At 41.4% G+C, this 26659-nt stretch overlaps 1 protein-coding gene across 3 annotated transcripts in view; it reads left to right on the top strand.

Moving 5' to 3' along the window:
• The window catches only part of ARFIP1 (ARF interacting protein 1), a 193825-nt gene that overhangs the window by 109861 nt on the left and 57305 nt on the right, over positions 1 to 26659 (top strand). For 2 of the 3 annotated variants that reach the window (XM_073605179.1, XM_073605187.1), the window contains 3 exons: positions 2420 to 2512; positions 7605 to 7720; positions 21129 to 21350. In XM_073605179.1, coding sequence (XP_073461280.1) covers positions 2420 to 2512; positions 7605 to 7720; positions 21129 to 21350 — 431 coding nt within the window. The remainder of the gene's footprint in view (positions 1 to 2419; positions 2513 to 7604; positions 7721 to 21128; positions 21351 to 26659) is intronic. The other variant, XM_073605194.1, reaches the window with a different exon arrangement.

Raw genomic sequence — 26659 nt, forward strand, 5'->3', positions numbered from 1 at the left:
GTTCTGGTCGTCCCAAACGTCTTCCATTTAAGGATTATGGAGGCCACTGTGCTCTAAGAAACCTTAAGTGCAGCAGAATTTTTTTTTTTTTTTTTTTTGTAACCTTGGCCAGATCTGTGCCTTGCCACAATTCTGTCTCTGAGCTCTTCAGGCAGTTCCTTTGACCTCATGATTCTCATTTGCTTTGACATGCACTGTGAGCTGTAAGGTCTTCTATAGACAGGTGTGTGGCTTTCCTAATCAAGTCCAATCAGTATAATTAAACACAGCTGGACTCAAATGAAGGTGTAGAACCATCTTAAGGATGATCAGAAGAAATGGACAGCACCTGAGTTAAATATATGAGTGTCACAGCAAAGGGTCTGAATACTTAGGACCATGTGATATTTCAGTTTTTCTTTTTTAATAAATCTGCAAAAATGTCAACAATTCTGTGTTTTTCTGCCAATATGGGGCGCTGTGTGTACATTAATGAGGAAAAAAAATGAACTTAAATGATTTTAGCAAATGGCTGCAATATAACAGAGTGAAAAATTTAAGGGGGTCTGAATACTTTCCGTCCCCACTGTATACCCAATGTGCGACGCTAAGAATTATGTAATGTACTAAAACTCTAAAAATGGTAATATAAAATAAATAAACAGATAATAGGATAATTAAGTAAAATATCCCCAATTATAGTGCAGGTTATACACAGTCCTCAATATCGATAAGCAAGAAAAAGTCCATAAACCTATCAAAGAAAAAAGGTGAAACAAATGGTGTCTTCATGCAATGTGCATTCTCCCCCTTAAAGCGGTTGTAAAGGTAATTTTTTTTTTAAAAAAAAATAACAAACATATCATACTTACCTTCACTGTGCAGCTCGTTCTGCACAGAGTGGCCCCGAACCTAGTCTTCTGGGGTCCCTTGGCGGCTGTTTCAGCTCCTCCCCGCAAGCATTCACCACCTTAATGCGAGCTCCCTCGCATGGTGGTGAGTGCTTGCGGGCGCGCTCCCGTGATACAGCCGGCGGCTATAGCCGCTCGCTGTATCACTCGGCCCCGCCCCCCGGCGCGCTGCGTCATCGGATGTGATTGACAGCAGCGCGAGCCAATGGCTGCGCTGCTTTCAATCCATCCACTGCAGCCAATCAGCGACCAGGCTGAGCTGCAGCGAAGATGACAAGAACGTGCAGCGAAGATTCGAGGCGTCAGGTAAGTAAAACGGGGGGGCTGGGGGCGGCGGTACTGTCAAAAGTTTTTTCACCTTAATGCATAGAATGCATTAAGGTGAAAAAATTTTTACCTTTACAACCCCTTTAAGGTATGCCCTCACCTTAAGGGCTTTAAAAACAAGCATATGAAGTGATCTTTGAAAATACTAGACGGAAGTTGTGGCTTTATTGACCAGCGTTCTTACCAGGAGGTGGAGTGAATGTGTGATCTGCGTTTACCATTAACCAGCCACTATATGGATGATAACCATCTAAGCTGTTAAGATTTACTACAGGCTTGTTTTTAAAGCCCTTAAGGTGAGGGCATACCTGAAGGGGGGGAGTGCACATTGCATGAAGACACCATTTGTTTCACCTTTTTTCTTTGATAGGTTTATGGACTTTTTCTTGCTTATCGATATTGAGGACTGTGTATAACACACACTGAGCACTTGCACTTTTTTCACCTGCTAATGAGCACCTGCACTATAATTGGGAATATTTCACTTAATTATCCTATTATCTGTTTATTTTATATTACCATTTTTAGAGTTTTGCTACATTGCATAATTCTTAGCGCTGCACATTGGGTATATATGTGTCACATTTTGAGAAAGTGGTGAGTGCTGCCAGCCATTTCAAAGTATTTTTTATTTTATTTTTTTGAGTTTTTGGATTTTGTTTGTTTTTTTTTTGTTTTTTGTTTTTTTTGTTTTTGAGTTTTTTAGTTTTGGCAGCTCACAAGGTTTATACATATATTATGTACACTGGAGGTTTTTTGTATATTTTGATGCATTAAGATAAAAAGCCTTCTTTCTTTTAGAACCATTTAAAAAATATCAACAGCACATTTTCCAGGCTTCTAAAAAGTGTGTGTTGGATTTTTGATTGTGTAACCTGCCTACTGAAACAGACAGTTTCTGATATGTATTTTCTTCAATGTGTGTTGGAGCAACTGCCGAATACCATGGTGTTCAGGTGAAGAGGTATCCTAATCCAAGTGTACCATCCCTGCAATAGTTGTGTCAATAAATTTAACATGTGTTTGGTCACCTGGAGCTTACACCTCATTCTTCAACTCTAATGAAAGTATATCCTTTCGTTGGCATATTCAGCTGAAGTGTCTTGTTTCTTCTATAATCTTCTGGTCTAACTCTATCCCCTAATAGTTTACTAGTGTTTGTATGCATATTGTAATTTTTGTGCAATATATACTCTTCTTAGGTTCCTTCACGCCCAGGTCTCCAGTAATTTCCCCTAGCAGCACAGCAGCTAGCAGACTGGCTGGACAAGGAGATGATTTAATTGCTCCGTCAGGTATTGCAGATGCTGGATAACTCCCCAGGAACTGCTGGTGCTGCACTAACCTCTTTATTTTTCCTTATTATTTCCTGATTATCTCTGAATCATAGGAGTGTGCTTTATTCCTGCCCTGCTGAGAATAATTCATGTGCCAATTAACTCAAAAACACGTTAACCTTTCTCCTTGTTCAAAAACAACATCACCCTGTATTCAAAATGTGCACACTATATGTTTATCTAAAGTGTCTGACAAAGCACTTGTTTGGCAAAGTGCAATGTTGTGCAGTAATCAGTAGCAGCTAGTCAATCTGTTCTCATCATAAGTGCCCTAAGCTGCTGAAGATGCTCTATGATGTGTATATGGGTTCCCGTACAAAACCGCTCTCTGCAACATTTGCAAAATGTTCTTTCTCCCTTCAAACTCCTTAGCACAAATTACATTGCATGCAAGTGGATTGATCGTCACCATACGTGAGGATTACTTTTGAAACAATGGCTCTCACATTGTAACAAGACAGTGTTCAGGGGAAAGATGCATGGTGGTCTCACTGGAAGGAAAAATGTCTGTGCATCAGTGGTGTCTGTTTGAGGAGGACTGATTTGGTAGTGGTATGAAGGGAGAGGGGGGCTGGGAATTTCGAGGCGTTGTGAGGTATATTTAACTAAGAAACCCTGTGTGGCTCTGAGGGCTAGAGAGTTACACTAATGTGAGCCCTCTAAAGGGTGATCTGTGGTGGATCACATTTCAGAGGGTATTTGACAGGTGGTATAGAGATGTTATCTTGCCTCCTTACTGCCTGCTTTGACATCCAAATACCTGCACCACTGCCCTTGCATCATAGCCCCATTCAGTTACAGTGACTTAAAAAAGTATTCATACGCCTTGAAACGTTCCACATTTTGTCATGTTACAACCAAAAACGTAAATGTATTTCAGTGTGATTTTTATGTGATAGACCAACACAAAGTGTCACATACTTGTGAAGTGAAAGGAAAATGATAAATGGATTTCCAAATTTTTTTACAAATATGTGAAAAGTGTGGCGTGCATTTGTATTCAGCCCCCCTGAGTCATTACTTTGTAGAACCACCTTTTGCTGCAATTACAGCTGCAAGTATTTTTGGGGTGTGTCTCTACCAGCTTTGCACATCTAGAGAGTGACTTTTATGCCCATTCTTCTTTGCAAAATAGCTCAAGCTCTGTCAGATTGGATGGAGAGCGTCTGTGAACAGCCATTTTCAAGTCTTGCCACAGATTCTCAATTGGATTTAGGTCTGGACTTAGACTTGGCCATTCTAACACATGAATATGTTTTGATCTAAACTGTTCCATTGTAGCTCTGGCTGTATGTTTAGGATCGTTGTCCTGCTGGAAGGTGAACCTCCGCCCCAATCTCAAGTCTTTTGCAGCCTAACAGGTCTTCTAAGACTGCCCAGTATTTGGCTCCATCCATCTTCCCAACAACTCTGATAAGCTTCCCTGTCCCTGCTGAAGAAAAGCATCCCCACAACGTGATACTGCCCCCACCATGTTTCCCGGTAGGGATGGTTTGTTCAGGGTGATGTGCAGTGTTAGTTTTCCGCCACACAAAGCGTTTTGTTTTTTTACCAAAAAGTTCAATTTTGGTCTTATCTGACCAGAGCACCTTCTTCCACATGTTTGCTGTGTCCCACAGGTGGCTTCTCTTGTCACAAACTGCGACTTCTTATGGCTTTCTTTCAACAATAGCTTTCTTCTTGCCACTCTTCCATAAATGTCAGACTTGTGGAGTGCACAACTAATAGTTGTCCTGTGGACAGATTCTCCCACCTGAGCTGTGGATCTCTGCAGCTCCTCCAGAGTTACCATGGGCCTCTTGACCGCTTCTCTGATTGATGCTCTCCTTGCCTGGCCTGTCAGTTTTGGTGGATAGCCATGTCTTAGTAGGTTTGCAGCTGTTCCATACTCTAGATTTTCGGATGATGGATTAAACGGTGCTCCATGAGATGTTCAAAGCTTGGGATATTTTTTTTATAACCTAACCCTGCTTTAAACTTCTCCACAACGTTATCCCTGACCTGTCTGGTGTGTTCCTTGGCCTTCATAGTGGTGTTTGTTCACAAAGGTTCTCTAACAAACCCCTGAGGGCTTCACAGAACAGCTGCATTTGTACTGAGATTAAATTACACACAGGTGGAGTCTATTTACTAATTAGGTGACTTCTGAAGACAATTGGTTCCACTAGATTTTAGTTAGGGGTATCAGCGTAAAGGGGGCTGAATACAAATGCACATCACATTTTTCAGATATTTATTTGTAAACAATTTTGAAGACCATTTCTCATTTTCCTTCCACTTGACAATTATGTGCCACTTTGTGTTGGTCTAATGTGGAAAATTTCAAGAAGTATGAATACTTTTTCAAGGCACTGTAAATAGGTTGTGTTTACTAGCTATTACTACCTGCCATATGCGACTGGATTGTTATTTGTGCTGAAGCATGCAAAACACCCTTTGCAGCTTAAGGGGGAGTGCATATTTTTATTGCCCCCCAACTGCAAGTGTAAATCAGCCCTGAGGCTCCCCCCCTCACTCTGTGTACTTAAAGCGGAGTTCCACCCAAAAATGGAACTTCCGCTTTAAGGGAAGGTGACCCCCTGACATGCCAGATTTGACATGTCGTGTTTTTATTTTTTTTTGGTGGGGTAGCGGAAACCCACTTTTTAGAGGTTTCCAACTCCCACTTCCTCCCGGGGCTCCGGAAGTAAGGTCACCCCTCCCTCTCGGCAATCATCTGGGACACGTCACAGGTCCCAAAATGATTGCCTGGCCAGTCACAGCGCGCTGCGTGGCTCGCAGTAGTGCGTGCCTGGCTTTGAAGCCACAGCCAGGCGCCCACAGTGACAATGCCGGCGCTGCAGAGAGGAGGTGGAGATGAGCAGGACTTCGTTCCCCTACATCGCTGGACCCTGGGACAGGTAAGTGTCCCATTATTAAAAGTCAGCGGCTGCAGTATTTGTAGCTGCTGACTTTTTAAATTTTTTTTCTTTTTTAAGCGGAACTCCGCTTTAAATTCAGACAACCTCAGCACAGCAACTGCCCAGAAATAAAAGCCGCTTCTTACCTATCCTTGTCATGTGACATCACATGACTGGAGACCTGTCCTCACTCTCCAGCAGGTGCCGGTGCTGCTGAGGTGGTAAGTTCTCAGTGGGCGCTTGTTCTGCCTGCTATCTCCCGCCCACACTAGACTGCTGATGGAGGAACAGAAGTAGAGAATTCCCCACCCTCTCTGCTGTGTGTTCATTTCTGAATGATACAAGTTTTCAGGCAACCAGGTGATGGTTTGCTAATAAAGTATGAAGCCTGTCTATGCCAATTCTGCTCAAATAATAGTTTGCACAAAACTAGTCCTAGTTCCTCTAACCTGTAGGGCGCTGGCTTAAAACAAGTATGCAGGTAAAATCCCACACTTTTTAGATTTCAATGGTTGCATTCTTTCACCATGTTAGCAGCTCATTAGGTATTAAAGTCAGGATCATGGTCAGACTCTATGCGGTTGATTTAGACCCCTTTTACACTGGGGCTTTTTTCAGGCGCTTTAGCGCTAAAAAAGCACCTGTAAAGCGCCTGAAAGAAGCCTCATCTGCAATCCCAATGTGAAAGCCCGAGTGCTTTCACACTGGGGCGCTGCGCTGGCAGGGTGTCAACAAAAGTCCTGCAAGCAGCTTCTTTGCAGCGCTTTTGTGTTTTTGTCACCAGGCTGGGTGCACCGATGGCCCGAGCCCTTTCACACTGCCAGCGCCCGAAAAAATGCCCCAGTGTGAAAGGGGTCTTAAGCGGCGCTTTAACAGCGTTTTTCGGGTGCTGGCAGTGTGAAAGGGCTCATGTGGCCTCCCTTTCGCATTCGATTTTACACTTGGACAGGAAGGGCTTGTGGTTCTCTGTTTACACTGTCTCCTAGGCATTCTTCCAGTCCTTATCAAATCCCAGACTAGTTTTAGACAATATGCCTCCAAAAAGCAGGCATGTTCACCTAGCACTAAAAAATGAATCCATTGTTGTCTTTGGTCTTGCATAGAAAAGCATGGTCACAGCAAAAAAGCAAGCTGGATGTCCCGCTGTCTTTGCATTGATGCTTTTTTGACTTTTTCATGAATTGTAACCTGTATGTGCTTTGCGTATGCAGTTTTGTTTACATAACTAATGTTACGATGTGGGTTTCACATATGTTTTTAGATACAGAAACTGTGGCAGTTGATATTTTATTGCTTCTTTTATGTGCCAAGGATTTCACCACAAAATAAAACTTGACTTTAAAGTGGTTCTAAAGCCTAAACATTTTTTACCTTAATGCATTCCTTGCATTAAGGTAAAAAATGTTTAGGCATTGGTTTTGGCCCCTCACCCCCTTACCTGAGCCCTGATTCGATTTAGCGCTGTGTAGCTCTTCTCTCCCCTCACTTCCAGGTCTCACTGGCTTTGCAGGGCAAGCGGGAGTCATTGGTCAATCAAAGCCAGTGCCGAGTCCCACTGTCTGTGTCAATGGATGCAACAGCAGGGCTCGGGAGAGAGCATGCACAAGTGCCCCCATGGGAAGTGGTTTCCCCTTAGGGGACTTGACAGAGAGGAGAAGCCAGGAGCACCGGCAGGGGATCTGAGAAGAGGAGGTTCAGGTAAGAAGTGTAGACATGTTTGTTATTAAAATTAGAAAAAAAATTTCCTTTACAAATTTTTCACAAAAGCAGTTCAGATGGCTGTTAGTCATGAAGTCACAGAGCATCCACTCAAATTTCAATTTATGCTAGTAGGAGCTTCTAGTTTGAGCTTCTTTTATTATCAGCTTACAAACAGTATTTGCTAGATATTTGTACATTGAATGACCTGGGTGATGTTGTTTTAGAAAATACTGCCAGTGTACATCAGTAGTAATATGTTAGACTTGATGCTTAATTATTGCTTGCCAATTCATTTCTTTTATTGGCTGTTCTATGGATAATTGTCTTCCAAGTATCTTTCCCTGTAGCACAATGCTATTGTTGCAGATACATGTTACTGGAAGTCATTGAAAGATGTCTGCTTATTTTGTTTTGCATAACAAAGTTACATTTTGTTCTTGTTTCTGTAGGTGATCGACAAAGTGCACAACAGAGAAGCGGCCCTGTTGTCCTTTCAGAAGAACCAAGGAGTACGGCTATTGAAAAATTTGAGCTTGTAAGAAGATGGAGTTTAAACACCTACAAGGTGCGTATTGGACATTTTAGTGTAAACTAGGTAGGGCCAAAACAATTAATCGACAACCAATCGATTATGCAAATAGTTGTCAACAATTTTCATAAGCGATTAATCGGCCAGCTGATTAGTTGGCCTGCATACAGAATGCATTATTTGTTTACATATCAGGAAATACAGTGCAGCACACATACAGCTCAGTACACCATCCATACATGTCAATAAGTGCCTGAGAACTTGTGAATGTGTGAGGAGCAATGCCTCATGGGACATGTAGTCCTGGGCATGAAATGAGTGAAATAATATATATATATATATATATATATATATATATATATATATATATATATTAATTACTTTTTTTTTTTTACCCTATGATGACAGGTGATACAAAAAAAATCATGCTGCTGCTACTAAATACTAATGCTACTAATACTAGGCCTGGTTCCCGACTATGCGTTTTTTGGTGCTTTTTGCAGAAATGCACTACAGTTCATTTAACATGGTTTCCTATGGGACATGTTCACATCTATGCTTTTTTCAGTCGCTGTGTATTTGGAAAGGGTCAAGTACTTTTTTCAACGCAAAATGGTGCTTTTTTTTTTTTTTTTTTTTTTCTTTTTTGGTTCAATATACTTCAAAGGAGAAGCTGCAAAAAAGCATGTAGTGTGTTTTTGCTGCGGTTTGCGTTCTTTAATCTGGCCAATAACAAATTAGCCAAAAAAAAGCATAAAAAATGCAAATTGCCCCGCAAAATCGCGTGTGCTAAAACGCACAGCAAAAAGCACTGCAGAAACAGATCAAAAGCAAACTGCATAGATGTGAACCGAGCCTTATGCTGGCCATACACTTACCGATTTTAATATTAGAATATTTATTGCAAAAAATCTTTGTACATTCGCTGAATGAAAGAATGTCATTTGTAAATTTCACTTGCTTTTAGCATTCAGTTTTAAAATTAATGTCATTTTTGAATAAAAACCACATACACTGTCTGAAAATTCTTTTGACCAAGAAGTTTTCTATTCTGCTCCTTCAAATTTTCCCGTCACTGTGGTCAAAAACAAACGTCAATTTGACCCAATAACAATTAGAAAATCAACAAACGTTCTTATAATGGAAATTTTTTTGAAGGAAGCCATTGTTTTTGTATGGCCAGCATAAGTGACAGCAGGCACAGGTAGCTTTTATCAAGCCACCTGCCCATGACAAGGGATTCTGTCATACATAATATATAACCGTTCTGTCTGAAAATCCGCAAAACACTCTTTACTTTTTTTATTGTTAATCAAAATTTGATCTCTGAGTCTGATGATATTTACCAGATTCAACCGCTAATAGTATATACCATATATCTCTTCTGTTATTCTCATAGTGGATTAGAGATTTTGCTCCCTAACCATATAGTTATTATTTATATATTTACCACTGCATGTAGATATTTAAGAATAAATTTGCCTTTTATTTTAAACTTTACATATTAACTAACTAAATTATACACCACACTTTTTTTAAGGTTTATTATCCGATTAATTTAAATAATAATCGGCCAACGAATTGATTATGAAAATAATCGTTAGTTGCAGCCCTAAATCTAGTTTATATACAGGTTCACAAAGTGCATACTGGTCAAATCTTTTTTATTTATTTGACTGACTACCCTCAGGCTACAAGCAAATGGTAATTGCCTTTTGTTCTCTGCTGACACTTTTTAGTTTCACTGACCGCTTAAAGCTATAGTCCAGTTTCAATGTCCAAAAGAAAAAATCTCCTTAAAGTGGATCCTCCATTGTACCTCGAACTACAGCTGTTATTTTACTAAAACGTGTTTTGAATACCTTTTTGTTTCCGCACACAGTAAACAAAAAGAGTGCCCTACCACAGCCAAAATGCATTCTTTCAATGGCTGGGGCAGCAGAGGGAACAGATTAGATCTCCTTTTTGCTACAGCATGATGGTCGTATTTGCTCTGCAATTTTTTTTTTTTTTTTTTCGTTTTGGCATTTTCAGTAAGCTGGCGGGGACTAGGGCAGTTAGGGGTGTTAAGGTGCTACTTAGTCATTACAGCCTCCAGATCCTGCTCTCGTACAGCTACAGAGCAATCGTATCACCTGCTCCAGAACTGCCGGTTTGTAAGGCCACATTTCTCTCACAAACAGCAGGTTGAACCAGCCAACTTACGATCAATGTATGGCCGACTTGGCTGCTGGAAGTAAATCCAAGATAGTCGTGCCCGGCAGCAGTCGCCAGACTTTTAGATATCTACACAAGGGAGGCCTTTTACAGGTAAAGAACATGTAATTAGGGCTGAAACAACTAATCGATTATGAAATTAATCGATTTCTATTTTCATAATCGATTAATCGGCCAGTAACATAATCGGGTTAAAAAAGAACTAAAATGAGCCCTTTATAGTACAAAAAGAGCAAATAATCACTAATGTAAATATTACTTTCACAGTTCTACAATAAAAAAAAAAAATGAAACCCTTACAGTACTGATTTATCTGTTTTTTTTTTTTTGTACTATAAAGGGCTAATTTTAGTTTTTTTAACCCCATTATGTTACTAAAAGTCTTAGACCTGGTTCACACCTATGTGTTTTTTGGTGCTTTTTGCAGAAACACACTACAGTTCATTTACATGGTTTCCTATGGGACATGTTCACATCTATGCTTTTTTCAGCCGCTGTATATTTGGAAAGGGTCAGGGACTACTGAGCCTTATGCTGGCCACATGGATCAATTTTCAGACGAGAATATTCAGGCGAAAAATCTCTATACATTCACTGAATAAAAGAATGTTGTTTGAAATTTTCACTTGTTTTTAACATTCTGTTTTTAAAATGAATGTAATTTCTGAACAAAAACCACATACGCTGTCTGAAAATTCCTTTGACCAAGAACTTTTCTATTTCCAAATTTTCCCGTCACTGTGGTTAAAAATGAGCGTCTATTTGACCCCACTAACGATTAGAAAATCGAACGAACGTTTTTAAAATAACAGTTTTTTTGAAGGATGGAACATTTGTTTTTTTTAATAAAAAAATTTGATCTCTGAGTCTGATGATATTTACCAGATTCACCCTTTAATAATATATACAGTATATCTCTCCTCTAATAGTTTATACAGTATATCTCTTTTAATGCTATATACAGTATATCTCTTCTAATAGTATATACAGTATATATCCTCTAATAGTAGATACAGTATATCTCTCCTCTAATACTTTATACAGTATATCTCCTCTAATAGTATATACAGTATATCTCTTCTGTCTGTTTATTCTCAGAGTGGATTACATATTTTGCTCCCTAACCATATAGTTCGTTATTTATATTTACCACTGCACAGAGATATTTAAGAATAAATTGGCTTTTTTTAAAACTTTACATATTAACTAAATTATACACCACACTTTTTTTTAAGGTTATTAATCGAAACAATAATCGGCCAACTAATTGATTATGAAAATAATCGTTAGTTGCAGCCCTACATGTAATATTATGGGAAGATTGTTGTTGAAATAAATGATCTGGTGACAGGGTCTCTTTAAAGTGGTTCTAAAGGGTGAAGTTTTTTTTACCTTAATGGATTTTCTGCATTAAGGTAAAAAACCTTTTTTAAGTGCAGCTCTGCTGATGTCGCAGAGCACGTCCAGGCTGTGAAAAGATCCCGACCATAGGGTTTGCATCTACCCAGATGCACAGGTTGACATGAAGTGTTGGAAGACTTGCTGAGCAGGCATTTTGTAAGTTTATAAAATAAACTGAGACAGCTTACACTCTCTCAATCGCAAGTTCCACCTCTTTTTCCAATGTTTCAAATAATGTTGTTTCCACTTTGAAATTCATGAGGGAGGGTTGTAAGAACTACCACTGCCACCATCAAAAGATAGCAATGCCGTGTTATTTTAGGTAAAATGAAAATTGAAGAGTAAACTTTGCAGGAACAAGAAGTAGCGTTAAGGCTGGGTTCACACTAGTGCAAATTTTATGTAGAAGAGCATAGACTCCAAATATAATAGGGATTTCTTTCTACTGACTCCCAATATAATGCAACAGTCATTACATTGCATTTATCAAAGTAAGGGGACAATGCACTGAACACCATTGTAACATTGCATTATTTCCACTGTCCTTCTCTTGCACACTTGTGAGCTTCTTGCAGTGTGCATTAGAAGCTGCAGTATGTCTGCTCAAGTCCACCTCATTTCCCAGTTGGAGAACGGCCAACATTTAGCCTCTTCCTCCCCCGTCAGACTGTCTCTTTGCCATCCCTTTTCTTTCGTGATGGCTCAGCATCATGTGTGAGCATTGCCTGAGTGGTCTGCATGCAGTCTGCTCAGGAATGCCTGCTCCCCTGGAATAGTTGAGGAAATATAGCACTGGACCCATAAGGTCATCTTATAGGTATTGCCCTCTTAAAGTATTGATATTTATGTAAAAAATCTGGTTCCCTGGCAGGCTGCTTCTACTTCTCAGGGGAACTCCGCAGTCTCCTTGGCTTGTAGTGTAATGTAGCAATAATGGAAATTTAAATGTCACACCACTGCTAAGCGTTCCAGTTACAACCTTATTCCAATAATAATAAGTCAGGGGGACAGTTCAAAAAGTAGCCAATGCATTTCGGGGGTCCAGAAACACCCCCTTCATCAGGGCTAGGGCATTTTCTAGCCAAGGTGAATGTGGGTGTTTTTTGGATCCCTGAAATTTTTAGTTGTCATTTGGATTGTCCCCTTGCCTTTCCCCCCCAGGCCTTCTAACAGTGTGGCACTTTAATTTCATTTTTTGTTACTCCTCCAGAATCCACCCATTAACCACTTCAGCCCCGGACCATTTGGCTGGCTCCCGATTATAGGGAGCTGTGATCAGTGTCCTGTTACTAGGCAGAACAGGGAAATGCTTGTTTACATCAGCAATTCCCATTCTTCCTCTCTGTGAGACGATTGCGGGTATCCCCACGGACATCAAGTTCACGGGACCTGTGCCAATCAGTGTCACCTATCCATGCCTCCTTATCATTGCCCATCAGTGCAGCCTATCAGCGCACATCAGTAAGGAGAAAAATGGCCTGTTTGCAGAATTTTATAACAAAGTATGAAAACTGTTTTTTTTTTTTTTTTCTTCAAAATGTAGTCTCTTTTCGTTTATTTAGCAAAAAATAAAAAAGCCCAGTGGTGATTAAAAACCACCGAAAGAAAGCACTATTTGTGTGAATAAAATGATAAAAATATCATATAGGTACAGTGTTGCATGTTTACGCAATTGTGATTCAAAGTGCGACAACACTGAAAGCTGAAAATTTGGCCTGGGTAGGAAGGGGGTAAAAGTGCCCAGTAAGCAAGTTGTTAAAAATGTAATTAAGATGTTAATACAGGCTGATTAACCGTTGGCATTAATTATATTAAAATTATAGTTATTCTGATGATTATAGTTTTGTCTTAGCAAGCAGAGGGGTTTTACAAAATGATCAATTCTGTGCGTAAAATACACTTGGTGTGCCACACTTTATTTATGATTTCAAAAGCTCTTATTAGATCTACAAATCTTTTATTTATTTATTCTATCTACATATAGGGTAATGTAATGTGAGTTGTAGATAAAATAATTTTTAGCAGGGTTTCCCTAGCCTGTCCATTTCAATGGGTCCTCCTGGTAAAATGGTTGGCTTAGATAATCATTTACAAGTTAAAGGCAAACAATGTCTGCTTCAGGTTATAACTTCTTGGATTAATTAGGCACTGCAGAGAAAAGTCAAAGAACAACTTCCTCACTATGTCTCTAATAAGCAGTTCTATTGAGTTCTTTACTCTAGGGAACACACTGCATATCTTCTACATTTAATTACTAACAAAAGAATCCTGACAGTGGCTTGATGAAACTGCCTACACCTGGGAGACTAGATCTGTAGAAGTAAAACATTGGCATTGGATTGATTTGTTCCACAGCAAGATTCCAAAGAGTAGCCATAGAAAGATTGTTATCCAGCAGTACTTCTAGTACTGACTTAAAGCTGGCCATAGATTGAGTGAAATTCAGCCATTTGAGCAGGGACCAGCTAACTTCCGATCCATCTGTGGCCATTCCTGTTTGTGAGATCTAATGATCACCTTCTCACACATGGGGTTGTTGGAAAATTTCTCCCAGTAAAAATACAATAACACAGTGGACAGGATTCCTCTATCCACCTCACTTGTGTACTTAGGAGAAACTGTTCTTTTTTTTTTTTTTTTTAAATCGGCTGTTCTGCAGTATTCGTAATGTTCTACTTTTGTCCTGCAATGTCTGTATTACACATAAAGTATAAAAAGCAGTGATGTAATTCACTTAGTGTAAGGTTTTTGATTTGTTAAATGTGTGGTCAATTCACTAAACCTAGTACACACTAGTAGTTTTTTTTCATTCAACCCAGCAAGGCTGAACGAAAAAAAAAACCTGACAGCTCAGGAGGAGCTGCTGTACTAACTACCTAACGTTAGTACAACGATCTCCCCTGCTGTTCTATTGTGTTCTGACAGAGGACGGCCCCCTGTCCTTGGCTGAGAGTGCTGATCGGGAGTCGATCCGCAGACCTTTTTTGGTCATGGTCGGTCTGCTTCTGTCGGACCAACTGCAGTACACATGGACCGAATGTTGGCCATTTTCTATTGAACCTGCTGATGCTGCCTGACATTTGGCTTGTGTATACTATTTTTTAGCGTTAAATACTGCATGAATTTTTGTGTTGAAATAACTCATGCAGTATTTATCTCAGAAGTAGGCATTTCACTAAACAAATATGCGTTCATTTTTCTATTTTGTGTTTTTAGTGCATTTTGTACACTTTATTTTATCACAGACTGGACCTCTAGCTCCAATGGAAAGTGCAACATTTAACAGTGGTATTACTACCACTGCTAAATGTGACAGTTCTTGCTCAGGGATACTGGTTGTCAGGAAGCTGGCACCCGCTGGCATCCTAACAACTTGTTTTTCATTTTTGCCCTGGCTTATTCAGCTGTCAGCCCAGGATTCCTAGCTGATAGGTAATTGTAAACGAAGGAGCGTGGACATTGGTCCGTATTTGGTTGATTAGGTCCCTCAGGTGACCCCTCCTCTTTATTTTAGCAACAGGGACCTTAAGATGTAATTTGCTGCAAGGAAAGCAGTAACATTGCAGTGGATATTGTTCATCACAATTGACGTGAACCTACATTGCTGAACAACGTGTTTGACAGTGATGTATGTGGTGGGACATTTTTAAAGTTTTTTTTTTTTTTTTTTCCAATGTTTTTTTTATTAAAGACTTGTCATAGGTGTGGGAATATTTGTAGGCTATTTTTTTCTATACCCCCTTTCACATAGGAGGGGAGGCCATTATCTGGGGCCCCTTTTCCAGGCAAAGATAAGTTTCCTCACATAATACAGTAATGTCCCGTACACACAATAGGATTTTCCAACGGAAAATTTTTGATTGGAGCTTGTTGTCGGAAATTCCGACCGTGTGTAGGCTCCATCGGACATTTTCCATCGGAATTTCCGTCACACAAAATTTGACATCTGCTTCTCAAATTTTCCGACAACAAAATCCGTTGTTGGAAATTCCGACCGTGTGTACACTATTCCGACGCGCAAAGTTCCACGCATGCTCAGAATCAAGCAGAAGAGCCGCACTGGCTATTGAACTTCATTCTTCTCGGCTCGTCGTACGTGTTGTACGTCACCGCGTTCTTGACGTTCGTAATTTCCGACCAACTTTGTGTGACCGTGTGTATGCAAGACAAGTTTGAGCCAACATCCGTCGGAAAAAAAACATGGATTTTGTTGTCAGAAAATCCTGTCGTGTGTACAGGGCATAACAGTGTAAGTAAACTATGTATAGCTCGCATAGGAGCAATATCATCCACAAGGCTCAGCAAGTATACTCTAATTGAAGGGCTAAGGGGTAGTTTTTACTGACTAGATAAAATCTAAGACCGCAACCCAGTACTACTGAACAGCAGGTCATGCCCAAAAGATATGCATAAAATCTGCACCTACACCATCACAGGAAAGATTCTAGTTCAGAAGGATGGAAGGAGACCTACCACCACCAAATTGTGAGTGGAAGGCATGCCGAAGCTGTAGATAGTGGAAAAGATGAAAATTTGGAAGCGGATATAGTGATTTCAGCTCATCAAAGGACAATAATATCACACAATTTCTTAATACCATATCTAGTCCACACAACGGGATCTGCAAATTTGTAAAAGTGGGGGAGATTTCGATCTTTAGATTTTTGGGGTCATTATGTTGGAATACTGCCCTGTGGCCCTAGTCTCCGAAGGGAGGGGATCATGTTCTGCTTCAGTTTGTCACAGTAAATGTTGGCATTCATGGTTTCCTCAATGAAGTGTAGATCTTCAGTGCCAGCAGCACTCATGCAGTCCCAGACCATGGCATTCCCACCACCATGCTTGACTGTAGGCAAGACACACATGTCTTTGTACTCCTCTCCTGGTTGCCGCCACACACGCTTGACACAATCTGAACCAAATAAGTTTATCTTGGCCTCGTCGGATCAAAGGACGATTCCAGTAATCCATGTCCTTAGTCTGCTTGTCTTCAGCAAACTGTTTGCGGGCTTTCTTGTGCATCATCTTCAGAAAAGGCTTCCTTCTGGGACAACAGCCATTCAGACCAACTTGATGCAGTGTGCTGCGTATGGTCTGAGCATTGACAGGCTGACCCCCCACCCCTTCAACCTTTGCAGCAATGCTGGCAGCACTCATACGTCTATTTCCCAAAGACAACCTCTGGATATGACGCTGAGCACGTGCACTCCACTTCTTTGGTCAACCATGGCGAGGCCTGTTCTGAGTGGAAACTGTCCTGTTAAATCGCTGTATGGTCTTGGCCACCGTGCTGCAGCTCAGTTTCAGGGTCTTGGCAATCTTCTTATAGCCTAGGCCATCTTTATGTAATTCTTTTTTTCAGACCCTCAGAGTTATTTGCCATGAGGTGCCATGTTGAACTTTCAGTGACCAGTATGAGAGAGTGAGAGCGATGACACCAAATTTAACACACTTGCTCCCCATTCACTTCTGAGACCTTGTAACAATAACGAGTCACATGACACTGGGGAGGGAAAATGACTAATTGGGCCCAATTTGGACATTTTCACTTAGGGATGTACTCACTTTTGTTGCCAGTGGTTTAGACATTAATGTGTTGAGTTATTTTGAGGGGACAGCAAATATACACTGTTATACAAGCTGTACACTCACTACTTTACATTGTAGCAAAGTGTCATTTCGTCAGTGTTGTCACATGAAAAGATATAACATTTTTTCAGCACGGAGTACGAGTTCCGATACTTTTTTGCAGGTACTCGCCGATACCAATTACCAATACCTATCGCCTAGGAAGAGGGGTGGTTTGGGAGGTGGGTGGGAGGGGTAGGTGAGGGCAAGGTAGTTGAGGGTGGGGTGAAATAGGGATTTTGGGGTGGGAGAGTTTAGATAGAAAAGGCTGTGATCGCTGGGGGAAGAGGATGGGGATAGGAGGGTTATTGGGAGACATGAGGGCAGAGGTGACAGCTGGTAGAGGAAAGGAGGAGGCAACTGGCAGAAGTGCCTGCAGGCATAGTACAGGAGACAGCAGGCATGGTACAGGAGACAGCCAGATACTGCAGACATGGTACAAGAGACCGGCAGGGTACTGAAGACAGCCAGAGACTGCAGGCAGGGTACAGGGAGAGAGCACCGCTGCTCAGTACCACAGGATACCGCCCGTACAGTGTCTTCATACAGAGTCCCCCTGTTCTCTGCCTCAGCATCCAGCGCTCTGTGTGCCTGGAAGTCAGGGCTGGAGGAGGGAGTTGTGCAGCAAGGGGAGACAAGGCTTGTGGGCTGTTAGGATAAGCGGGCCTGCACCTAGCGATGCCACTGGGAGGCAGGGATGGCACTGTCCGGAGGGGAGGAGGCCGCGGTCCGCTCCCAAACAACGTCACTTTCGGTATCGGAGCATTTTCGCGAGTACTGATACTCGCGAAAATGGCTAGTATTGGCGCATCCCTAATATAACAAAATATTTACAATCTGAGGGGTGTACTCACTTTTGTGGGTTGTGAGATACTGTATGTGTATGTATATATGTGTGTGTGTATATATACTGTATTTATTGGCGTATAACACTCACTTTTTCACCATGAAAATCGGGTGCAAATAGCGTGTGCGTGTTATACGCCAATACTTCAATTTCAGCTGCCTCGGAGGCAAGGGGGGGGGGGGACGAGTGCCATCAGATTACATACAGTGAGAATATCCTGTTTACTTGGTGGCCTCTGCAATAGGAAGTCAATGGATGGCAATGGCGAGGCTGCTGCATTTATGACAATGGCGAGGCTGCTGCATTTATGACAATGGCGAGGCTGCTGCATTTATGGCAATGGCGAGGCTGCTGCATTGATGGCAATGGTGAGGCTGCATTGATGTGGACTAATAAGGCTGCATTGATGGCATTTGTGAGGCTGCAGATGGGCACTGACCCTTATTTTGCTTCAAAGTTCCTTATTTAAAATTTAAGTTTTTTCCTGAAACTTCCCTCTTAAAATGAATGTGCGTGTTATACGCCTGTGCGTGTTATATGCCGATAAATACGGTGTGTGTGTGTGTGTATATATGTATATATATATATATATATATATATTAAAAAATGAAAGTCTGTTGGTTATGTAAAACAGCTTTTGGTTTTCTTTTTCATGCAGTTTTATATTAAACTTTCAGTTGTTAATAGAGGTTATCTAATAAATATAATAATATTTATAATTTATATTTCTTTAAGAGGAACATCCTTCCCAGATTTCTTTATATCTTTCAAACTGTTCCAATTCGGGTACCTCGCTCATTTCTTTGTTCAGCACGGTCTATTCTACTTAAATATATTTGGCCTAGATCTATAGCTAGAATTAATATATAACATTTTAGTGAGAAGGCGAGACGACAGTGGTACAGGCTTGCCTCGCTTGGAACGATATCATACTGCGGCAATACTTAGCAGGGTTTTAGACTGACCCATTGCTTGACAGGACCATGATGAAACCAGACTTCAGTCAGACCTATTACCTGTGGAACTAACCTCCCTTCCTTGGTTGCTGCCTATTGATCGTCTGCCTACAGCACAGCTAACGCTTTTACTTCTTTCCTGTATGTCTGGGACAAAGCCATTATAAAATATAGAATAACTTCACGTCCGGGACCCCTTACTCCGATATTGGGCAATCCGGGGGTTTTTACCCGGTCAATCAGATAACAGATTTCTTTGCTGGGAACCATCACGTCCATCGCCCATATGACATGCGTTAAATAGGGAGGGCCTGAAACCTCTAGGAGAACTTAGTTCCCTCCCACATTCCAATAGTGGACTTTGGCTAAAATATTTCCAATTACGTCACTTTTACGAAGGGCTGGCTAAGGATTGGCATTTTGGGTCGCTTACTCTATTTGAGGAGCTTTGTCTTTCTGACTTCAAATGTTCGCATGTTTTACCCAAAATATATGGTATGCTACCGTTTCACATATTTCCCAAATTTACGTTTGAGACTGGGAGCCAGATTTGGGAAAGAGCCTGCCTCCGGAGGATTGGGATAAAGCTTTCACCTTTACTTTCAGGTCCACTTTAGCTTCCCATTCACAGGAAAGAAACTACAAAATACTAACCAGGTGGTATTGCTGCATGACTTTAATTATTAAAATCAATTCAGCTACATCAGATCCATGTTGGAGATGTGGCGAGTCAAGAGCTACACATTTACATGTGTGGTGGTCGTGCCCATCAATAAAACCCCAGAAGTAGCCCTCCTATCCATGATCTCGGGATCATTACAATCTTTTAAGATGGGAATATTACGATTTCTGCTGATAGCAGGGAGAGCACTAATCCCCAGATATTGGAAATCCTCCCCACTACCATCAATTCGGGACTGGCTAGTGGAAATGAAGAACATCATGCGCATGGTAGAGTTAATGGCTTTAGCGAATGATAAGCACACTAAGTTTAGGGATGTGCGGACCCCTTTGATAGAATTTTTTGACTCTCCCCCGCTCTTGTTCTGTCTAAGTGAATAGATCTCGACATTGCATCTTAAAAGGCCATACTAGGTCGTCTCTTTGGGATAGACAACATGGGGCAACAGATTTTGACGTTTTTCATGCCTTCTTGAATGCCATATACGGCAGACATGTCCAAGAGGACTCCATTCTGACTTTCAATTTTTTCTGTTTTTGTTTTTTGTTTTTTGTTTTTTTTTTTGTTTTTTTCCCATCATGAGTTTCTTTGAGGGTGGGAAAAAGTGGGCTCAAAGTTAACTATGCTATAAACATACCATGGCTTGGTTTTATGTTCTTTAGTTGTCATGAGATAAGAGGGTTTGTTATAAAACTTTTATAGATATATTATTTATTTGTGCCATGTAAATGTTTTTATTATTGAGAGTGCCACATTTCCCTCCCTCTCTCTCTCTAGTGGTATTATTTTCTGTTTGTTTTTGTTTTTCTTTTTTTTGTATAATTCTTAATAAAAATTCATTAAAAAAAAGATAACTCTTATGAGAAGGGGTTCTGAAGTAAGCCGTTGGATGGCCAAGATCCCTGTTCTTTTTTTAATGTACCTGTAATGCATTTTAAATGTGTTTTTCAAAGAATATTCCTAGTGATTTTGAAACTTTTTTTTTAGGCATTTTACAAGGTTTGTGTTAGTGTTTTTGCATGTGTATCAAGCTTCGGATGTTAGTTTTCTGGACTGGGCAAGGGGAGGAAAGCCGATCTATAGGAGGAGAGGAGTTCTTCATACACAAAAAGTGCACGTATGTCATGTTTACAGGCACTTCGAATGAAGTCTATGGGGCCCAAAAAACCCCTTTTTGTACTTTTTTTGAGCGTATGGTGACTGACCATACAAGTGTGAACAGGGACAGTTAGATCAAATGGGGCTTTGCACGTTCAGCATAGTCAGGTGTAATCGGGCATAAAGAAACAAGCTGAAAACACTTAAGTGTGAATTGGAGCTAGAAAAAATGTGTTAAGAAACAAACTATCTGATGCTGAGGAATAAGGATGAGCTCCAGCGTGTTCGCACAGCCCACGTGCAGAGCCCGCCAGGAGGTCCGCACTGCACTGCGCTAATCACAGGCAGTGAGACACTTACCCGATGTACAGCTGCAGAGATCGGGAAATGTCTCACTGCCTGTGATTAGCGCAGCGCAGTGCCGACTTCCTGGGGGGCTCTGCATGTGGGCTGTGCGAATACGCCAGAGCTCATCCTTACTGAGGAACTGTTTAATGAATACCCAACATTTACTTAACTTGCACTTGGTGTGTAAAACGTGTGTAATATTCATTATTTTGTCATATTTGTCTAATCACAGGTATGTATACTAATACTACATATTTCCCCATGCAGTGTACACGCCAGATCATCTCAGAGAGGCTAGGCCGTGGCTCAAGAACTGTAGATCTGGAACTAGAATCACAAATAGAAATCCTGAGGGACAATAAAAAGAAGTATGAACATATACTGAAATTGGCACAGACGCTCTCCTCACAGCTCTATCAGATGGTGCAGACCCAGAGGCAACTGGGAGATGCCTTTGCTGACCTTAGTTTAAAGTCTCTGGAGTTGCACGTAAGTATAAGCATGCTATTTATTTATTTTTTATTTATTTTTTTTTTATCCACAACAAATTACACTTCAGACTTTCTGTATAAAAGAGAAAATCAAAAGTTGGTGCTTTTTCTCTCTCTCTCTTGCAGTCTCTTTCCTTAACCTCTCTTTATTTTTCTTAATCTATCTGCCTTTCTTTCTCCCCCCATTTCCTCTTTTTTCTTTTTCTTTCACTTTAAAGGACAAGCCAGTGTTTGATCCTGCCAGTGTCCATCCAAAACAGTGAGTAGTTGGCATACAAACTATTAACTGCCAAGCTAGGGCTGTCATGATGGGCACATCTTAGTGGGAATTTTGGGTCTCCAGGATGCCTGATTTTTACTGCCTCACTCCAAACCTAACTTTTAAGTTTTGGATAAGGGAGGTGGGGTTATACTCTTTGTTTAACTGTTATTATTTTACTTTCTGTTAGTCACTATATGTTGTGCAGAACAGTTTTCTGAGAGACGCCTCCCCCAGACAGGGACAACAAAGAAGGGGTATTTTTGTCAGTGTCCCATGGGGAGTAAGGCCTCTTTCACATGAACGATCCGTTCAGGTCCGCCTGTCAGTTTTTTAGGCGGACCCTCCATAGACCTCTATGGAGCATTGGATGTCAGCGGTGACATGTCCGCTGACATCCAACCCGCTCCAATCCGAAAAAGTGTAACGGAGGAAAAACCTACTTTTCCATCCGTTTTTGGATCGGATGGGGTGACGACGGAATCTCAGTCTCAGGCCGTCATCATCCGATCCCCCATAGGGGAGAGCGGCACTGTGACAGGTCCACAATGTGCAGCGACAGACCTGTCATCTGCCTGCTCAGCGGGGATCCACGGAGCGATCCCCGCTGAGCAAGCGGATGTTCACGGGGCGGATCATCTCGGATCCGTCCCGTGTGAAAGGACCCTTAGGTTGAAATCTCTTCAACAGGGACATAGGCACTATATTTAAAAAAACAATACTTTACCCTCCTTGCACTATTTTTTTTTAAAATAATGAACTGGAGTTAGGCTTTAAAAGGCAATACAGTAATTGTAAACGCGGTTTGGGAGAGATCTTGTGCCTTTTTTTCCCCTCTTCTGATTATGTTGACCAGTGCTCATATATCTGATGCTTTCTTCAGATAAGTTCATTGTTATACCAGGTAAAAAAGAACTATTTTACTAAGTTACATAGTCTAGTTGAAAAAAGATACAAGTGCTTGTAATTCAACCAATAAAAGGGGGGAAAAATCATACAATCCTTTATACACAACCTTATAACCACAACTGATCCAGAGGAGGAAAAAAAAAACAGCAAAAGGGTTAGTCCACCTAAAACTAGTATTTCATATGGCTCACTATCTTTGATTAATACTCAGAGACTTTGATTTAGAGATATTTGCATTGTATTGTCTTGCTTTACTTACCTGGCATCTGGGATTGCATGCACAAATTCTGTCTCACAGTTTTTGCATAAAATAAAAGAAAGGTTGATCAGTGTCTGTCCAAACTGCACAATTGTTTATGTGATCCAACCCTTTAAAGTAAACCATGCCTGAGAAAATACATTCTAACGGTATCCACATTGCTCCCTTGGCTTTGTGAAGTTGGTGAAATATCCGAAAACATTAGTTGGGTATTTCCTAAAACCAGATTAAAGACAACTTTTATAAAGTTAACATTTAGTTTAAACTCCACCAGCACCCCGTCCATAGTTCAATCAATTCACCTGTCCAGGCTCCTCCAAGATCTGTCACCCACCCATTGGAATGCATTGACTATATAGAAATAAATAGAATTTTCCCATGCTCAAATAGTAAAGAGCTTGATACACCGTGGGGTTGATTTACTAAAGCTGTAGAGTGCAAAATCCTGGTGCAGCTCTGCATAGAAACCAATCAGCTTCCAATGTTTTTTTTTTTTTTTGTTTTTTTTTTGTTTTTTTTGTCAAAGCTTAATTGCACAAAAAGCTGACGTTAGAAGCTGATTCATTTCTATTCGTAAATTAACTCCTGTGTCTCCATAGAAATGAATGGGTTTTTTTCAAACGGAAATGGTTAAATAATGGCACCTGCCCCAGAGAGCGTTGGTAAGAATTTGGTGGTGAAGTGTAAGAAGGTGGGGTGTAAATTAAATTACAGGTTAAATTGATACTATACACACACACTGTTTTAAAGGGGAGTTCCACCCAAAAATGGAACTTCCACTGTAAGGGAGGTCACCCCCATGATTTGGCATGTAATTTTTTTGAGGGGGAAGCGGATACCCTCTTTTTAGAGGGTCCCAGTTTCCACTTCCTTCCGGGGCACCGGAAGGGAGATCACCACTCCTCCCTCCCTCTCGGCAGAATCATCTGGGACACGTCACAGGTCCCAGATGATTGCCCGGCCACTCAGAGTGCGCATGCGCAGTGGGTGCCCGGCTGTGAAGCCACAGCCAGGCTCCCACAGCTACAATGCTGGTGCCGCAGAGAGGAGGGGGAGACTAGCGGGGCTTCGTTCCCCGGCATCGCTGGACCCTGGGACAGGTATGTATCAAATTATTAAAAGTCAGTAGCTGCTGCTATTTTTTTTAAGCAGAACTCCACTTTAATTTACATTGTCCCTTCTGTTTCTGTATGTGGATGATGACACTGTAACTATTTTAACCACTTGCCGACCAGGCCATAGCCGAAAGACGGCCTACAGCGCGGTCGGCTAGTTCTGGGTGGACGTCCTCCCAGAATACTGCTCTCGCGCGCCCCCTGGGGCGCGCACCCGAGAACTTCCGTGACCGCCGGGTCCAGAGGACCCGGCGCATCACGGATCACGGTAAACAGCCGCTGATCGCGGCCGTCTACCATGTGATCGCTCCGTCAAATGACGGAGCGATCACATGTCAACAGACCAGCGTCATGTCATGACGCCGGTTCCTCCCTCCCCTCTCTGTACCGATCGGTACAGTGCGAGGGGAGAGGGGGAGGGATCGGATGGCAGCACCGCTGTGGGCTGCATGTGTAGTGCCCACAGCGGTGCTCAGTGACAATTGTAGTCACATCCATCCATCCCTGCATAATACCCTGCAATACTCTGCATAATACCCTGCAATACTCTGCATAATACCCTGCAATACTCTGCATAATACCCTGCAATACTCTGCATAATACCCCGCAATACTCTGCATAATACCCCGCAATACTCTGCATAATACCCCGCAATACTCTGCATAATACCCCGCAATACTCTGCATAATACCCCGCAATACTCTGCATAATACCCCGCAATACTCTGCATAATACCCCGCAATACTCTGCAATATACCCGGCACTACTCTGCAATATACCCGGCACTACTCTGCAATTTACCCAGCAATATACCCTACAATATACCCTGCACTACTCTGCGATATACACAGCAATACTCTGCAATATACCCGGCACTACTCTGCAATATACCCCGCAATACTCTGCAATATACCCTGCAATACTCTACAATATACCCCGCAATACTCTGCAATATACCCCGCAATACTCTGCAATATACCCCGCAATACTCTGCAATATACCCCGCAATACTCTGCAATATACCCGGCACTACTCTGCAATATACCCGGCACTACTCTGCAATTTACCCAGCAATATACCCTACAATATACCCTGCACTACTCTGCAATATACACAGCAATACTCTGCAATATACCCGGCACTACTCTGCAATATACCCGGCACTACTCTGCAATATACCCCGCAATACTCTGCAATATACCCTGCAATATACCCTTCACTACTCCGCAATACTCTGCAATATACCCAGCAATACTCTGCAATATACCCAGCAATACTCTGCAATATACCCAGCAATACTCTGCAATATACCCCGCAATACTCTGCAATATACCCCGCAATACTCTGCAATATACCCCGCAATACTCTGCAATATACCCCGCAATACTCTGCAATATACCCCGCAATACTCTGCAATATACCCCGCAATACTCTGCAATATACCCCGCAATACTCTGCAATATACCCCGCAATACTCTGCAATATACCCCGCAATACTCTGCAATATACCCCGCAATACTCTGCAATATACCCCGCAATACTCTGCAATATACCCCGCAATACTCTGCAATATACCCCGCAATACTCTGCAATATACCCAGCAATATACCCTGCACTACTCCACAATACTCTGCAATACCCCGCAATACTCTGCAATTTTTAACCAGTTCCCGCCCACAGTCATATGACGTCCTTGACTTTGAGCGGGGATATCTGAATGATGCCTGCAGCTACAGACATCATTCAGATATCAGCTTTTTTAGCCGGCGATTTCCTACCCCATAAGAATGATCATAGCGGCTGTTCCACTGCTTGATCGTTCTTATGGGAAGCGAGAGGGGTCGCCCCCCCCCTTCCCGCCACCCTCCGGTGCTTCTACCGACTCACCGCTACGATCGAAGCCAAGATGGTTTTTTTGTTTTTTTTTTATTTCAGGCACAGCCTAGAGGTGAGATGTGGGGTCTTATTGACCCCATATCTCACTGTAAAGAGGACCTGTCATGCCATATTCCTATTACATGGGATGTTTACATTCCTTGTAATAGAAATAAAAGTGATCAAAAATTTTTTTGGGGGGTGGGAAAGTGTCAAACTAAAATAAAGTAAAATAAACAATAGAAAAAAAAAAAAAATTTTTAAAGCGTCCATGTCCGTGTGCTCACATGCAGAAGCGAACACATACGTAAGTCCCGCTCACATATGAAAACGGTGTTCAAACCACACATGTGAGGTATCACTGCGAACGTTGGAGCGAGAGCAATAATTTTGGCCCTAGACCTCCTCTGTAACTCAAAACATGTAACCAGTAAAAAATTTTAAAGCGTCACCTATGGAGACTTTTAAGTAGTGACGTTTGAAGGGTGACATGTTAGGTATCTATTTACTCGGCGTAACTTCATCTTTCACATTATGCAGAAACATTGGGCTAACTTTACTGTTTTGTTTTTTTTTAAAGCACAAAACTGTTTTTTTTTTCCCAAAAAAACGCGTTCTAAAAATTGCTGCGCAAATACCATGCGAGATAAAAAGTTGCAACAACCGCCATTGTATTCTCTAGGGTCTTTGCTTAAAAAAATATATATATAATGTTTTGGGGTTCTATGTAATTTTCTAGCAAATAAATTATTATTTTTACATGTAGGAGAGAAATATAAGAATTGGCCTGGGTGCTCCAGAACGCCTGGAGGTGCTCCGTGCATGTTGGGCCTCTGTATGTGCTCTGTGCATGTTGGGCCTCTGTATGTGGCCACGCTGTGTAAAAGTCT

Source organism: Aquarana catesbeiana, linkage group LG01 (assembly GCF_042186555.1).
Source record: "Aquarana catesbeiana isolate 2022-GZ linkage group LG01, ASM4218655v1, whole genome shotgun sequence".
NCBI lineage: Eukaryota > Metazoa > Chordata > Amphibia > Anura > Ranidae > Aquarana > Aquarana catesbeiana.